At 45.8% G+C, this 17603-nt stretch overlaps 1 protein-coding gene across 1 annotated transcript in view; it reads right to left on the bottom strand.

Annotated features, from left to right (window-relative positions):
- LOC124192826 overlaps positions 1 to 14089 on the bottom strand; it is a 51055-nt gene extending 36966 nt beyond the window's left edge. Inside the window, exons 1-2 of the mRNA XM_046586324.1 lie at positions 11893 to 14089; positions 11544 to 11722 (exon numbers count right to left, since the gene is read on the bottom strand). Of these exons, the coding sequence (XP_046442280.1) occupies positions 11544 to 11722; positions 11893 to 13313 (1600 nt within the window). The 5' untranslated portion in view covers positions 13314 to 14089. The remainder of the gene's footprint in view (positions 1 to 11543; positions 11723 to 11892) is intronic.
- Between the last annotated feature and the right edge of the window lie 3514 nt (positions 14090 to 17603).

The raw sequence follows: 17603 nt of genomic DNA, 5'->3' as shown, positions 1-17603 counted from the left end.
GCTTTCGTGGAAAGACTAGTGAAAATGGGTTTGTCTACTGGGAGTAGTGGCGAAAGTTTGCGCTGCACTGGAAAATGCGTTCATCCATTGCCATTTGTCGAAATCGAGGAGGCGCACGTTTACTCTCTCTCTCTCTCTGCTGCGCCCTTTCGGGAAAACGTAATAAAAAGATATGTATTTTATTTTTTCCTTTCTCCGTACATGTATAGAAAATCTCGATGCGAAACGCAGTTGCATTCGAATGGAAATTTTGTGTTTTTTTTTCCCTGGGCGGGAAGCGGAAAGAAAAAAAGAGAAACGGACGGAAGTGATTGAGGGACACAGTGCTGACGACTTTTGATGCTCGAGAGCTTCTTCCTGCCGACTTCCGAGTGATTATGCAATTCAGATCACGTTGTATATTGAACTCTCTCGACTATATATATATTCTCTACTCTGTATGTGTACGCCCAACATAAGCTTTTAAAAAGAAAAAAAGAAAATAAAAAGAAACGATGGGAAACCAAGATATTTCTGTTTGCCAATCGGAGAGAGAGAGGGAATTCCGGCAAATAACTCGCTGCGGATATATTTGTCAAAAGACACTTGATGACTTCTTATTTCTTGTCTAAGAAACTCCGAGTGGTTTCGCGTCACTGGATGACCTTTGGTAGAAAACAAATTTGTCATCGGTTGTAACTCTAACCCCAAATGAAAGCCCCAAGTCTCTGCTGGATCGCCGATCGCGCTGGACAAACATCAGAATCGTGTGACGGGAGACGCTCAACAGTTTTCCGGTTGAACACACTCGCGTTACTTGAAAAGAAAGAAGAAGGAAAAAAAAAGTGAAGTGGAGCTGACAAGAGTTTGAGCGCTCGCCACTTGAGGCCAAGTAGTAACCAACGCGGTTCGACCATATATAGACCCTCAAGTTCCCCCCGGTGAAATTGTTACGATTACGCTACTACTACTACATGTAGCGCTAACCAACGTCAAATCAATATCTTTATAGCTATACACACCGGCAAGAAGCTATATAGTAGAGTCTTGCAAGTTACCTAAGTATACCCAAGGTTCAAATTCTCTTCCGTGCTGTGTCCAGGAGTCTGTAAGGGAAAAAAGGTCGCGGATCGATTATATGCAGTCGTTTCTTCTTTCGCCCTGACGAATAAACCTCCCGCAACCTGGTCGCCCCATTTATTATAATTTTGTTTGGTTTGATTTGATTATCCCGCCTCTCTCTCTCTCTCTTTCTCTTTCTCTCTGTGTGTGTGTCTGCTAGATCTCCACTCTGTTGGTTAACTTTGCCGTGTCAGAGTTAATGGAATCTGGGCCCATACTTCTCTATCGGACCTCTCCATGTCGAAGAATGGGGAAATGTCGTAATGGCTCCGCGTGAATAGTCGAGGTGACGGGGGGAAAAGCCGAGTCCCAGAGTCCAAAGACCCTCTCTCTATTATAGAAAAGACCAGGTTTTGATGGGGATAGATGGTCCTTCGATCGTGTCCAGCAGTTATAGAAAAGAGGAGACGGCCGCCATGCCAGTACATAGCCTATATAGAACCGAACCCCTTAGCTAATAATCGCTCATAGAGGTCCCTCTCCCAGTATAGCTGGCTATGGTGGCTCTAACACAACGCTCCTGGAATCATTCCAATCGACGTTGGATGCAACTGGTTCCCCTACCGAGTCCACACACACACAGCTAGCCGGCCGTTGGGCTGCAAACCTTCGAAGGCAGCGGCGATCGATATAGGGAGGATCTAAGGAGAGCCGACGAAGATTATTTTCCGGCACGCAGGCGGGCGTTGGCGGTGGTGGCGATGTCGGTCGCCACTTCCTCAAATGCCCAGAGACTAGCTGTTTCGGTTGACTGTGTCGAGGTGAGAGAGAGAAAGAGTTTGCTGGATGTAGCGACACGCCGTCACTTGATGGATCGTCGGCCCCGTCTACATACCCACACACAAACCAAAATTGGATACAGCGAAAAAGCGGACACTGTGCGGAAGAATATCAGATTTTCTCCTTCAGTGTAACACACTCTCTCTCTCGGATTTCTTTTCCTTTTTCTTTTTTTTTTTTTTGCAGCCGCGACTCGTTGCCACACTTCCCACCATTTTATATACTACCGGTATCCTCGATATAATGTCATCTAGCTCTCTCTCGACTGTCGCCACTCAAAAATAGGATTATGTTAGGTCTGCGCCTACGTGCTCCTGCCGCTGGTGCTCTGCAATGTTCAGTGTATAGGCCTGTATACAGACTATTTCTACTATGCAGAGTTTATTTTCCAGTCTGATGTATATTCTCTACATTGGATGTTACTTTGTTATCCGGTGCGGGATGCGATCGTGTCACACACTGTCACCAGTCGTGCAGCAAGCACTTTTGGGGTTTTCACTGTGGTAATAGTCTATTATAGATATACATTTTCTTCTCTAATCTGCCAAAACGCTAGACGGTTGGCGGCTCTATTTTCACTTTCGACTGTATATACATCAATAAATTGAAGATTAGCTTTTTATTTCCTTACATCCTTATATCCCGATTATATCCTTACATAATATTGAACAGTTTCTGGGAGGGGTTTATTTCGGAAGGTAAGAGCGGGGTCACCGGAGAAAAGCTTCGAGTTTCTTATGAATATTATAGAGACAGGTAATATATACGAGCGAGTCTGGGAATACGATCCTAGCTGTTTTGCGTTTTCGATCCGACTTTAACGTTCACGGGAATTTGTTTCAACATTTATGTCGCTTTCTTTTTCATTCTTTTTTGTGTGTATTATGTTCTTACGTAGTAGTCTACTACTCCTTTTCGTGACTTCACACCTCAATCGGTTTATATCGGGTGGCCTTTCTCTTATTGCACCGGTGCCACGGAAATGAATACATACCATATCCCGGCGACAAAGTACAAGTGCGAAACCCATTTTGCATACACTTTATTACATCAACGCCGGATATAGAATCTCCTTCCCTTCGAGGAACATTCGACATATAAGAGGCCCCAGAGTCGTTAGCCTTTTGCCGAGCGCTTTTTTTTTCTTTCTTAGTATATATATAGATGCTGTTTAGATACTATTGTATAGTGTAGCCTATAGTGGGGGCTATAAAGAAGAGGAATACTGCCGAGTTGTGCGATATTTTCTACGTCATTCTCGTCTCGAGTCTTTGTCGATGGCAAACTTTGGTCTTATATCGACGCATCGTAGTTTTCATTTTGATTATTTCTATTCTATTATCAAATGGCATTGAAGCATAGTCGAGTCTCTCTCGCAAAGTTTCTTTTCGTGCCGCTAACGACGTTCTAAGTGCAGCGCCAGGCTCAGATGCGGAAGTCGAGCAACGATTTTCCTTTTTTTTTCTTTTTCTTTTAGAATCAGGCGATCAACTTTGGCTGGCACATTTCAACATTTAAACAGACGGGATTGTTGTCGAGAGAAAAAAAGAAAAGGGAAAAGTATTATAGCCGCTCGCCAAAGTATCGACGACAAGAGGCCGCGAGGAAACGAGGACATAACAACAAACGGGCGAAAATGAAATCTAAGGCAAACAAACCAACCAACCAACGCGAAATAGAGTCCAAGCAGCAAGCAGCCCATCGCAGTGCCTGGCCTAGTATTTATTACACTATGGTCGCGTGTATAATAATACGGAGAAAGCGATGTGTGTGGCGGATGGAACACAAGGGGTGGCGAATCTCCATTAAATGCGTCACGCAGCACAGCGGCGTATGTTTTATGCAGGTCGGACTGCCAGTCCTATTACATATGCGTGTGTGTCTACATGGGAAAGCACAGACGCTGGTACAGAGAGAGAGAGAGAGCAATTCCAATCTTTATTTTTTTTTATTTTTTGGTTCTTCTGTATCTGTTTTAAAAATCCCTTAGTACATTTATTCGTACACAATCTATCCTCCTGTCTCGTCTGTATAGTTGCTATAGTCTTGCTGCTGTCAGTTTCATTGCTCCGGCTCGGCAAACTAGAAAAAAAACACACACACACACAAAACACGCGCATTTCTTTGTTTTTTTCCTATGTACACGAGCGAGTTATTTGTCTTTTCTTATACATACGCCGTTGTTGTGCATATTTTTGTTTTATTATTTGAAATCCGCGCCATTTTTTCCCGATTTTTTTCTGCCTCTTGTATTGTTTTCTTTCCACTTTCATCTTCTCCGCTGTGTCGGACGCACATCCATAAACATGTAGAGAGAGAGAGCGAGAGAGAGGCAAGGAGAGAAAGAGAAAAATATGAAAAGATTCGGCGGATGAACCCACGGGCCATCCATCTCTGGCGGAATATCGGCAAAAAGGTTCGTCCCGACTCGGACGATGTGTGCGGCTGACCGAGAGCGGACGTCCGCTGAGACTTTTCGGGCATATATACAGCTAGGACCGAGCAGCTGCAGGCCATCGATTGTAATAGAAGAAGAAGAGGGGGGAAGGGGGAAATATTACGTAAACTGATGGGATATACACACACGCTTGGATATCCTACATAGCCGGACGGTATATAATAGATCCAGCCAATACAAGGACCGATCCTCGAGTCTCTCCTGTTTATCAAAGCGTTCTAGTGTACGGACTCCTACCGTGATCAGGAACCACTCACGGGAATTCTGGCTGCTTAATACGGTTTCCGCCTGTTCTCTCGTCGTCCCTCTTATCCAGTCATCCGACTTTTCCAATATAGGAAGCCACCCGAACAACGTCCCTTCGGTCCAGCCCACACAGTCACACACACGAGAGGAGACAGCCGAGACCGCGGCGCCGGCCGTCTCCTGGTCCGCTTGGATTCTTGATCGCTTGTTTGTGTGTGTGCTGTGCTGTGTTGAATGGCGGTGGCGGCGGCTGGATCATCTGCGGAGGAGGCTACACACACTTCTGTCCACATTCTCATCTCTTCATCCATATTAAAGGCCCTCGATTCTTAGCTTGTTATCCCCCACATGACTGCCTCTTTATCTTGGAGATTTGATTTTCGGCTAGCTCCTTTAAATTTTTTTTGCTCACCCGAGCTCTTTGGCTTGCTTCCCGCGACCGATCCGCTCGCGCTGTTGATGATGACTTAATCAGTTTGCCAAAACCGCAAACAACAACTCTGAAGCCGAGCCGCTCACACACACACACACAAATCAAGGGAGCAGAAATCTTGACTGCTGTGTTCTGGCCGGCCTATATTATGCGTTGCAGACTTGCAGCTCGGGAAATATTCATTGAATTATTTGGCGCAGGAATGGCACATTCCAGCACATTCGCTTCACAAATCCCTGGTGATTAGCTTTTGGTTGCGCGCATTTGGGTATTATATGCCGTCCCAGGTGGATTACATATGAGACTGCCTACCCCAGCTAAGTATATAGGCCTTTAAATCAAATGTGTATGGTCTAAGCCAATAAGATGTTATAAGATCGCATGTAGAAGGGAAAACTACAACGAGTCCCATTAGCTTTTCCCGTAAAGAACTGGAACTGATTTACCGTACCTGAATTGATGATATTAAACAAGGCCCAGAAAAAGACGAGAAATTAATGTTTCTGTTTTTTTAAGCACGAGTTGTTCTATATGCCAGCACGTATAACTTTGCACGTAGTATAACTTGTGCAGCCTTTGATTCGACTGTACCTACAGTATGTTGTTGTTTTTTTCATGTTTTGTACTCTACTTTGCCGGGTAGAATAAGTTAAATGGAAGGTTGCGAACTTGAAAGCCGTAAAGTAGATTAGGCTGCGCACAGCCCCGAAATGTCTTGAATGATTTAAGGTTTTCAAACTCCCAAGGCAACCCAAGACTACCTTTCAATTTCATGTCAAGAATCAGAATTTCCCACAGTCGAGTTGGAAAAACTCGTTTCTATCCTCTTACACCTTGAAGTTCGTGGTACGCATTTCATCTTCCGCATTTCATTCCTCGCCGCAAAAATAATAAAAAGACGAGATGCGACATTTTCTTTTTAAAAACAGATATCAAACGAAGAACAAAGTTGAAGCTAATGGCAACCGCTGTACGCGTATATATACTTTCCGAATACTTTCCCGAGAAAACCCCCCGCCCAAAAATAAAAGCAACAACAAAAGAAGAGGAAAAAAAACAAAACAAAACAGGCAAATGATGTCAAATCAACATATTGATGGATAAAGAGGGGAGATGCAAAGGATCGGAAGATTTCCAATGTCCCCCCCAGGTCGCGAAAGAATGGCTAACAATTTTCAGACTCCTTGCATAATATATAAAACTCACCAGACTCGATGCGAGAGTTATATTCGCATGGAATCGGGCTGATGCACGGGCGGCTAGTCTATATACAAAGAAGGGGGCAGCAGCAGCAGTATATATAATAATAAATACAGCAGCCTGACCAAAAGAAGAAGAAGAGTGACTGATATAATAGAGTATCGGATTGGTGGTGGATGGAGGATATATGCGGAACGTGAGTTGATTACAGAATCTCTTGCTCCACTTTTTCCACGAAGGCCTACGATGGTTGTGGCTCTTTTTTTCTCATCTTTTTTTTTTACCTATGCAGAGTGTGCTGCTGTCTGTTAGCTCCTATTGCATCCTCCTTCTCCATCCTCTAATCAGTCACCGCAAACGAGAAATTGCGGTATAGAAAACAGAGAGAGACACTCGTTGACTTCAAAAAAGAGACTTTGTTTGTCCGTGCTCTTGTGTGCCTGGGATGATGATGGCGGCGCGTGGCCATTCAGCCGGAGCGAAAGCGAATAGCAAGTGACAGAAAAGTGAATGATCCGCGCGGTCGGCATCCGAAAATAACGAGCACAGGGTGAAAAAAGAAAGAAATGAAATCCTTCACAGTTTTCTTTCATGTGATGGAAAAAGAACAACACACATCAGAATTCTGTATTTATAATATTTTTCCGGCTTCTGTTTTCCTATCGCCTCGATTCCGGTCCGCGTGTGGGTGCGTCTGTTTTCTTTGGAAATCAAAAAATAGCTGAACAGAAAAACTCGTCTAGCCTTTTGAAAATGAGAAAGGTATATATATATATTTCTATATGATAAATGTTGTATAACCTGCTCCGAGAGAGACACACACACACACAAAAAGGAGAGACCGGAATAAAAGAGAAAAAAGATGAAGAGGGCTCTCAGTTGGATGAGCTCTAGAAGTCACTAGCCCGCAAGGTTCCACTCGACTCGGCTCGATGTCCTATTTTTCTTGTTTTGGCGGGTATCAAATTGAAAAGTTGGCCTTGCCGAGCTCCTCCTGTCTGTGTGCTGCTAGAGTGGCCTGGGTATAAGAGCCCTGGCTGCCTGCCTGCCTTATCAGTGGAGTATCGGGACAGCAGGTTCCCAAATTCGCAAACACACGCGCACACGGCACGAACTGACAGAAGAAGAAGAAGAAGAGGATCGAACGAGAAGAATGCAGAATGTCTACGCCATCGGGGCGGATGAGAATCCATACACGGGAATGAAACCAGGCACGCGCTCGTCATCTTGGGTCGGTCTCGCCTTTTGTTGCGACCACGTTTCGGGACTGTCAAGTATAGTACATACACGGAAGCAAGACCGCCGTCGGCTAGGGACTCGTGCGATTTGGCTTTTTTTTTGTTCGCCGGCACGCCTCATTCTTTTTAAATACTCCCCGACCCGGCTTTTTTAAAAAATTATTATTATGACGACGATCCTTTATTTTTTGACTGGGGGATTTTTCGCCATGTCGAACTTCCGTCAGTTCTTATTGTAGACAAGTGGCGTCAAGAGTCGCTTACGCATATGTATAACTATCGACCTTTCAACAAAAATAAAATTTCAAAAAGAAGTCTTATCTCATTGCCCATATACAATTATACATATTCCCTCTACACCCGTACTATTGATTTCATTACATAATAAACCCCACGACCGTAGAAAAGAGGAGAAAATCAAAACCCTGTTGAAATGTCAAGTTTGATTTTCATTTTTAATGGTGTCCGTGTTGTTTCTTTTTTAATCCGTCACGAAATTTCGTGACTCTACACCGTTCGTTAAAAAAAAAAGAGAAAAAGAGTGGGAGGTTTGAACACCCCTCGACGAGTTGCGTGTTGAGAGTAATTGAATTCACGTCGCAAATTGTTTCCACTGCGGACGCGGCGACTGTGTTTTGGCCAAGGAAATAAAAAAAAAAAGAATCAAAAACTTTGCCCCGCCACCCCTTGCGCTTACTTCGTTATAGTTGGTCATTACCGTTGAGCTGGCGATGGCCATCGATTGATCCACCTCTTGGACTATCCCCCCCTTAACCTTTTTCTCACTTGGAGGAATCACTTCTCGTTCCAAAAGCAGAGCGTATAATAAGAGCTGATTGGAAAATGAAAGGGATTTGGAGACCTGTCGGACGATAAAGTTTTGTCTTACTGTGTAGCAGCAGCAGCAGCAGTTTATAATAACCATGTACAAAAGGAAACAAGTTGAGACTGCTGCGTGCAAACGTGATAATTATGCAACTACTATACAACAGCCGAAGGGGGAAAAGTAGGAAGGAACGCACCAAGACAATCGAGTCTTTCCCCCCTCCTATCTAAAAGGGCAAACCGTCAATTCCATCATCAGTTTGATCGCAACTTTTTAGCTTCAGTGTGCACAGGTATTTTGTTTTTGTTTTTGGGTTTCTTCTGGCTGCACGCAGCCCGTGTAAAAGTTTGCGGGACAAGCTACTCCTAATGACTGAAACAACAGAGGAGCGCGGGCCAGCCGTGCTCAATAATTGTTCTCATTTCCTCCCCATTTGTCTTCATTAGGTTGCGTCAGATTTTCTCTCTCTCCGCGTCGCCCGTAACCTTTGGCGTCTATTGCGCCTTTCAGCCGTTTCCCTGTGATATTTCACGGCGGGACAAAGTTCATTAGCGAGTCTAAAGGCCAAAGTGAGTCTCGGCAAGAGCGCGTGATTAGAAAGTAGGAAAGATGGCACTGCTGCGCTGTCTACGAAAAAGTGACGATGAATAGTTGCACTAAATATAACTTAGATAGCGTCGGGGGGGACCCGAAAAATTTGAGCCTTTATGTCTAATAACGTCGTCGATGTGTAGGATATTTTGTATTGGGTGTGTCCCCTCCTATTAGAGACGCACTCGAATTGATTTGATGACTCCATTGGCGGCACCTCCGTGCCCACTACATGTTGTACCCTGCGCTTTCATCCGGCACCTTTGAAATGCACCGGAATCTATTTTTTTGAAGAAGAAGAAGAGGGAAAGACATTTTCTCTATTGCATTCCCCTCTCTCTCTCTCCACCGTCGTCTCTCTCTCTCTTTGATTTGTATTATGGACGTCAAGTTCCGCGAGATGAACTTCTCGGGCTCTTTGAAAAACCTTTGGTGTGCTGCTGCGCGATTTCCACGAGTCGCTGAAGAAGCTTTCAATCCCTTCATCAACTCTGCGCTTCGTCGTCGTCGTCGTCCTCGTCGTCGTCATTATGGCGAAATGATGAACGAAAACCGGCGAACCAGAGTTATACAACGCCCACCACCAGCCAGCCACCAGCCATTCCCCACCATTCCCCTCTCGTTGCGGGAAAATTTCCGACCGACTTGCTGACTTCAAAAACAAAAGGAGGGAGAAAAAAGATCGTCACTTTTTAGCGACAAGAATATACTGCCTCTCTCTCTTCTTTCGTCTCATTCTCAATTCTCTTTGCCCTCCTGATATTTGTCCTGTCGTCTGCGCCATCTCACCCCCCCCCCCCACCTCTGTAATCAAAAAGAGCTAGGTAAGCTTTATAGCTATACTCGAAGAGATATTTATCTACCATTATAGGATAGCCAAAGAAGAAGCTGTCCGTATAGAAGCGGAGATGTGCAGAGTGCGAGGGATAAGTTTTTGGAAACTCTCCGCACGTCTGCGGATCGGTCTTGTTGATGATGAGCTCCATGGCTACTCTTGCAGAGTTACAACTGCTGCTGCTTGCACACACACAAGCGCGGATCTTTTCTTTCGTGTGTGTGTGTGTGTTTGTGCAGTTGCCAAGCGAGCGCCGTGTCAAAACTCGATTAGAGAGAGAGAGAAAAGAGTGGGAGGGGGGATTCCTACTCGGATGACATACGACTAATGATTCCCGTTAGCGACAGCGTTTTACCCCCCTAAACACAGCACACTGTCCTCTTCCATAGACTGCGATATCTGTCAGCTAATGTTCCGTCTTCATTTGGACGAGGCGGCGGCTGCGCTTGGCGTTGCTTGGATATTTATTTGTATTGTTTGACGACGACAAATGAACAGCCCAGCTGGATCTTTGAGCGTTGGATGACAGCCACTACACTGTGGGCCGTCCACCTCCTCCTCATCTCTTACATCACTTTTGTTTCTCTGTCAATGTTTTTCTTTTCGTCGAGCGTTATATGTCTCTCGTAATAGTTCCGGCGTCGTAAATCGATGACGCACAATAAGCTGGGCGTCTATCTAGAAACAGAGATGAGAGAATGCATCCCCTTTTTCCAACGAAAACTCTTGACGATATTTGTACTGTGTACGCATAGTAATATAGTAATATTCTCTCTTGTCTTGTCTATTAAAAGTAGTAGCTAGACAAAGTCTATTATTCAATGTGCCGTGAGCGGAGATTGCCGGGAATATATTTACTGCGCTCCGTAAGTTGGATATTAATTGCCCAGCGGATGGGGGTGGAGAGGGGGAAATAAAAAAGAGAGATGGATAAAGTAGATGCGTATCAAACAAACGCGCACTTCATATCGGTTGGTTAAGTCCTAAGTTGACGGCTTGACAGGGATCAAATCAGTTTTTTTTTTTTAGCATTGTTAGTTTCTTTCGCTCATATTTCTTCCGCTGTTTTCTTGTTATCGTTATGCGTCTGCGTGTGTTCCGCGCGTGCAGCGGAGAATTATGAGCGAAACCGGAATCTTTCGCCGGAGCCGTAACTGTAAATTTCTCGACCAGAGAGAGAGGAAAAAATGAAACAAGAAAAAAAAGAACAACAGCAGCAGTTGGGCTATACCACACAGATGTTCTCTTCTTCTTCTTCTTATGCTATATAGAGATCGCCCAACTGGAAACTTTAGCAGCTCGAGCAAACGGCAAAAGATGGATATATATAGTCTATAGTCTAGAGGAGTAGGGAAACAAATGACATGTAATATAATACGCTCAATAAACAGCCGGCATGCAGCTGAGATATTGTCAAGTGGATTCTGATATTGGCAACCTTTTCTTGCCCGTGTACAATAAAGGAGAGGGTGGGAGGGTGGGAGGGGTCTTATTGACTTTTGACGGGTTTTGTATGTATAATGCTCTTGTTCTTCATCCGAGTGACGCGCCGGGAGATTTCGAGTGAATCAGGAAGTCTGGGTAATAACTGGAACTCAACTCTATGACAGTTGAAGAGAGAGAGAGAGAGAAAGAGTAGGCGGCAGCGGGAACCCGAGACAGAGAGAGAAATGGTCGGGCCGGGACTTGCATGAGAGACAAAAGATTAAGGACCTATGCGCTTCCGACCGCGGCTAAGTGGCTCCCAAGACCTTGTTAAGAGATGCTAAAAAAAAGACGACAGCAGGAGGGAAAAAATGAGGCTATTTTCCGAGGGGTGGAGCCAAAGTTCTTACCTTTGGTCAATGACGTCATGTTGCGGATGACGCGCTCGGCGTTCTTGCGAGCAATGTAAAACCACTCGGATGTGTTGGCCAAGTACTTGTACTCGACGGCCAGATCCTTGGCCAATATGGGACCCTCCAACATCCGAAAGGCGAACGGACAGAATAGGACGTAGTCCTTGTACTGGTACCTGTTTCAACAAGAAAGACAATGTCCACGTCCACGTCGACGACGAAAAGAAAAAGAAAGAAAAAGAGACAAATAAAAAAGATGAGGGCGGATTCATACATTTGTCATATTTCCGAATGAATGGGGAATCCTACAAGGAGGACAGGAGGGGGGTTATAAATATAATCCTACTTGTCGTAACAGTTGCCAGCGGCGAAGATGTCCTCGTCCATCTCGATCATGGAGTAGAGCTCGACGTGCAAGAGGTACTCTGAATCGAGGACGCTTTTGTCGGCGTACTTCCAGAGTCGCGTCAGCCAATTAGCTCGGTTGACGGCCACTTCGGCCTCGAGGCGGAAGCGATCCTGGGCGTAGCGATCCACGACGCCTTCCCCCAAGGTGTCGTCCGTTCCCGCCGTGCAGTTGTCGCCCAGCAAAGATTGCGACTCGACAATGCGCAGAAATTTCGTCATTATGTCAAGGTCGGGCTTGTTGATGGGATCGTACGTGCTGGGATCGTCCAGCGAGCTCGAATCCGACGCTTCCGCATCGCTACTGTCGTACACTTCCAGGCTGTCGCTTGACGACGACGATTCGCCATCAGCGTCCGAGGATGAGAGTCCTTTCATGGCGGCGATTTTATTCTCCAACCTGGGTGCGCCCGTCGGCCCATTCTCCGCTGAATGGGACGAGGTAAAGAACGAGCGCGGAACCACCGGTTTGGGCGGGTTCGTCCCTGTTGTTGTTGCCGTCCGCTGTTCTTTGTTATTTGCCTTGGCCGGCACGGCCGGATCTTTATTGTCCATTGCCTCCTCCACGTGTTGGTTTTTCCCATCGACCGCAACGTCCTCGCCCGTTTGACCGGCTGCCGTGACCAGGTTGTTGGTCGAAGATCCTCCTCCCCCGCTACTGGAAACGCCTTGCAATTTGTTGGTTTTTCTCGTGCCGGACGCCAGGATGCGGAAGGCTTTCGTGCTGCCCGTCCCGTTCAACTTGCTGTTGCGGCCCGATTTGATTTTATTGACGCTGGCGCCACCACCGCCGCCTCCGCCTCCGCTCGGATTGGAATTGATGGCGACGTCTTTTATTTGAAGAGCGGCGCTTGATGACTTCTTCCCTGCCTGCTGTGGCTGGAGCTCATCAGCGCCGGATGTCGGAGGTTTGGTGGCATCCTCGACGTAATCCCACTCTTGAGTCGGACTGCCGGTGGTCTGATGACCATCGATTTCTTGCTGATCCGCATCTTTGAGCCGCACTTTTTGGTGCAAGTGGCGGATTTTGGCCCAGACCTCGTTGACACTTCCCATCGAACGCTCGGTCGAATCCTCTTCCACCAGCGCAGGATCCACCGTCGAATGAGTAGCTGCTACCGGGTAATAGTCGGTGGCCGTCGTAATAGATTCAGCATTGACGACGGACGAAATGTTCTCGTGCTGCAGAGTCCAGTTCATCGAGGACGCCTCTGAGGGTGGCACGGCGACGCTGCTGCTGGAATTGAATCCGCTGGCCGGCTCGCTCCCAGAAGCCCGGCCAAGTCGCGTCGTCGCCGTCGTCAAGATTAGAGTCATCAAGAGAAAGTCTGTCCGGCTGACACCTGGCCGTAACCACTTCATCTTCCGGATGCAGTGTTGGTCCCGCCCTAGTTCCCCTCTGGTCTTATCTCTCTATACACGCCGTGAGATGGATTGATGATTAGGATGATCGACTCTGGCGCTCCAAATCTATGAGAGAATGGGAATCAGGAATGGGTCGAGTCGAGCAAGATCGCCGCTGCCGGAATCGATAGTCGCTGATTATCGGCGAACGGTTCGATTGAATTCATGACAAAATCACCGGGTCGACCCGGAACGTCCAATGATTCTTTTTTGACCGCAATGTCCCCCCAGGAGCAGCAGCAACAAATCAAACGGCGAAAACACTTTGACACTTTTCTTGATCGATGCCGTTCAAATTCAGTTCCGTCAGCGCCGACGGGAGAAATATACGAAAACTACACACGCACAATGGACGCACTATTTTACCCTGTTTGAATCCAATCACTGGAATTCGTTTCGCATCACGCGCTCACCCAAAGTTAATCGTAAGACATTAACACGCTTAGACGTCTGCAAAATTCCCTTCGCTCAAAATTAAAGTCTATCCATTCAACGACAAATTTTTAATGAGCGCTGACTGAAGCGAAAAAATAAAACCTGATGATGTTAGTGGTGGTGGTGGTGGGGTAGCGCCTCAAAAGATATGACGCGCAATTCCTAGAAGCAGAAGCAGAAGAAGAAGAAGAAGCTGAGAGATGAGATCGCGGGAGCGGATGATGCACGTCGGACAGAAGACTCCCGAAGACTGATGCACCTCCGTCGCGATCCTTGGGCCACTTGGGCCAGGCAGGAGGAGGAGGATGTCAAGAAAGGACGGTGAAAGAGAAGGAAGAACGAAAGAGAGAATAAGAGAAGGGAAAAAGAAGTACATACAAAGAGAGAGAGAGAGAGAGAAAGACAAGACCGATATGTCTGCATGTACGGGTGGGCGAGGGGTGGCTATCCAAACAGCCTGAGCGTCGTCGCCGTCGATCCCGCGGCGGCGCCGTACTACTTCCCCCGGCCCCCTCCTCTTCTCTTCTCGCTAAGCTATGATCAAACGTAAATAACAAGAAAGAACATCAACAATAACCCCCCGTCCGTCCGTTCGTCGAGTGTAGAGAATTGGAAACGCCAACGGAATGAAAACAACATTGGCAGCTCCTGACTTTATAATCGGTGGGTGCGGGATCCAATTTTTATTTGAAAAACATTCTTCCGTCGGGGGGGTAGGTCGTTGTTGATCCTCTGAAAAAAGACGAAAGTGATTGCGTTGCCTCGAGGCGAAATTGCCCCGATCAATTAATAATAACGGCGAATCTCCCGACGGCAATGGAAAGTGAGTCACGCAACAATGGAGATTGAGTCTTGAGATTTCCCGCGTTCAAATATCGTCAGAAGAAGAAGGTGGGATTCTTTTTTCTTAACGGTATATGGGGGGAGAGGAGGAGGAGGAGGTGGACTCGATTAGCGATTCGATTAGCGCCTTTTGTCGGGTAACATTTCACGCTTCTCCGCACCTTGTCCAGGTGAATTGTAGCCTGAGCGCGGACAAGATGGGTATAGTGTAGGTAGTATAAAATAGAAGAGAAAGAGAGAGACAATCGATTCCGGCACGTGTTGACCATCTGCCATAATGCACCGCCCGGCCAGGACAGCAGACACATGCAAAAACACTTTTGGCCGTTGCTGTCGTCTTCTGTTACACATCGCCGGCTTATGAATATATTTGAAATACGATTGAGTGTGTGTCCAGCAGCAATGGGCCCAAACTTGTGACGGCGGGTGTGCATGGGCCGTCCGCTTTGCTTTGACTCCCGAGTTGCTGTGCATATTGGGCAACGACAGGCTCATTTGTCGAGGGCCTCTATCTCGATGTACACAGGACAGGACAGTGTACGGGAAACGGAACCTCGATGACGTGATGTAAAGCGACGCCATCACGCATCAAGTGCCGCGCCAAAGTGCCAAAACGGATGGCTATATACGACGGCCATTCACCGACGGATAGGCAGACATTGTCTAGACTTACAACACACTGGGAATTCAATACATATATCTGCATGTATTCCGACAGCACACTCCACACATCTCACGTGTCCTCTCGTTTCCTATCTCTTTGCAGTTGATCCCGCGGACAATTCAACGAAGGAATGCTAATTACGTTTCCTTTTGTCGACTTGTTCGTCATCGGAGCTTTTGGATCACGTCAACCGTCAGTTCCGTCACGTCCAGTTGACACTGCAAAAGGTAGGAACATTTTTTATATTCGTTCTGCCTTAACCAGTTAACTTTGAGAGCCATTAAAAACGGAAAGACAGTCTAAAGGCTCAGTCATGGTTAGATATCCTCTGCCATTTGTTTCGTTCCAACGTAAAGACCCACAGCACATACGTAACTCAATAGTGTACAATGTTATACGGATGTTGTTTATACCATCTCATCAACATCTTATAGAATTTTGTGAATTTTGTATGGTTCGTTACTTTGTCAATTTATAGTCCTACTTTCAGCCCCCGTAGATTTTACTTTGCCCACGTCGTGACTGCGTTGATTTTTTCTTCATAATGTGGGACTAGAGAGTCTATTAACTATTAAGTTTTACCCTTCATTAGTCTGTCTGGCCACTAGCGGTTTCTCGTAATGCCTAGAGGTCCGTCCAACTTTTCCATTAACTGCAATGCGCGCCTTAACGAAATCCGATCGCGTTGCTGATTTTCACGTCCCAATTTGGCGAGTAGGTATACAAGAAATAATGGCGATGTGCGATTAGAGAGCCGAGTGGAGATCACGCTGAGACAGCCCGAATCGTGAGTCAAAGTGTCAAAGCAGTATATTAGACATACACTAATAATACGGAACGCAAGGGCATCGGGTATACGTAGAACGTAGAACACCCACGTCTCTATAGTAAGGAATCTGAAACAAACATCGAATCAATAATCTTCTACGAAAAATCAAGCTCGGAATCATATACTGTAGTATCGAGTCTTTTTCTTTCCCCCTCGCTCACTGATGATTAACGGGGGTTGCAACATCTGCAGTGGACGTTTTTTTACGAATAATATACCGGGTAGTACTACACGGCGAGCTATTTCCAGCCATTTTCCTGCTGATCATTCACAACGACCTAGAGTCAGCACACTATGGAGAATCTGCAGGGAATGATTTATTAGTCACGTCCTAACGCCGTTGTCTAACAGACGAAGTTTTCTCATTATCACCACTAAAGGGAAATGTCGCGAATAATAGGATTCGACTAATCAAAAGAAATTCGGCACCATTAATGATGGTTACGTAACTACTGTAACGCTATGACGCTGTTATCTATCCTATATGAAAGGCAACAGTACAGCACACAGTCGGGGTGGGTTAAAGTCCCTGTCGTGTGATGCGCGAAACAAAACAATGCAAATTTGGAATTATTGGAATACAGCAGCGAAATCGAGTCGCGGGTATAAGAAAAATGGCGTGTCGCAACATCACACGGAAACCGAATTCCCGAAAGAAAAAAAATGAGTTTTCTCGAGGATTTACTTCCTACACGGCATTTCTATTTAAAAAAATAATAATGAAAAAGAAAGAAAAGTTGTTATTTTTTTTGTTGTGTTTCTTCCGAGCTACTGCCTCTTGTTTCCCATAAACTTTGCAGAAGAAAAAAGAATAGAAAATAATAATAAGAAACAAAAGAAGATGGAGAGAGGGATATTGAAATCGGTTCTTCTCTGTCATGACGTCCGCCTGTATAAATAGTAAAAAAGGAGCCTCATTCCGGGTTGTCATAAACACGCAAAACTGAATCAGAAAAAAAGCGCTGGGAACGTGAAACAACACAAAAAAAAAGGGCGACAGCGACAATATTCCAAATATGGCGCGCAAGAATAAAAAAGAAAAGAAAAAAGAAAAGGACGAGCTAGACGGTAGTTGGCGTCATCGAAAAATCTAACGACAATGCAGATCCGTAATATCACGCGCCCTTTTATATTTTCCGTCGCTCTCTCACGCCTACGTAAGATGACTTGTCTTGCCGCCAGATAACTCGACGAGGAAAACGTCGCGACTCTCAGCACGTTCTCTGAGCTTTTAAATTTGACCCATTTCTCGTCTTCATGAGACTTTTCGTGCTCTTGACTGGCAAGCAAACTATGTCTAGAGTCAACTAACCGTATCTATTTAGAGAAAATGTACTATAGACTAAATATATATACTGTATTATTGTGTTATTTGATCACAGACGTGGGAAGAATGGGTATATGGGTGTTCCGTTTGATCAATGTTTTGGGTCGACCAATCGATTGGACGCTCAGCAATCGCTGGCAAACCGTACAG

This window comes from Daphnia pulex, chromosome 4 (assembly GCF_021134715.1).
Source record: "Daphnia pulex isolate KAP4 chromosome 4, ASM2113471v1".
NCBI lineage: Eukaryota > Metazoa > Arthropoda > Branchiopoda > Diplostraca > Daphniidae > Daphnia > Daphnia pulex.
The sequence above is the reverse complement of the archived record's forward strand: the minus strand, read 5'-3'. Positions and strand labels throughout refer to the sequence as shown.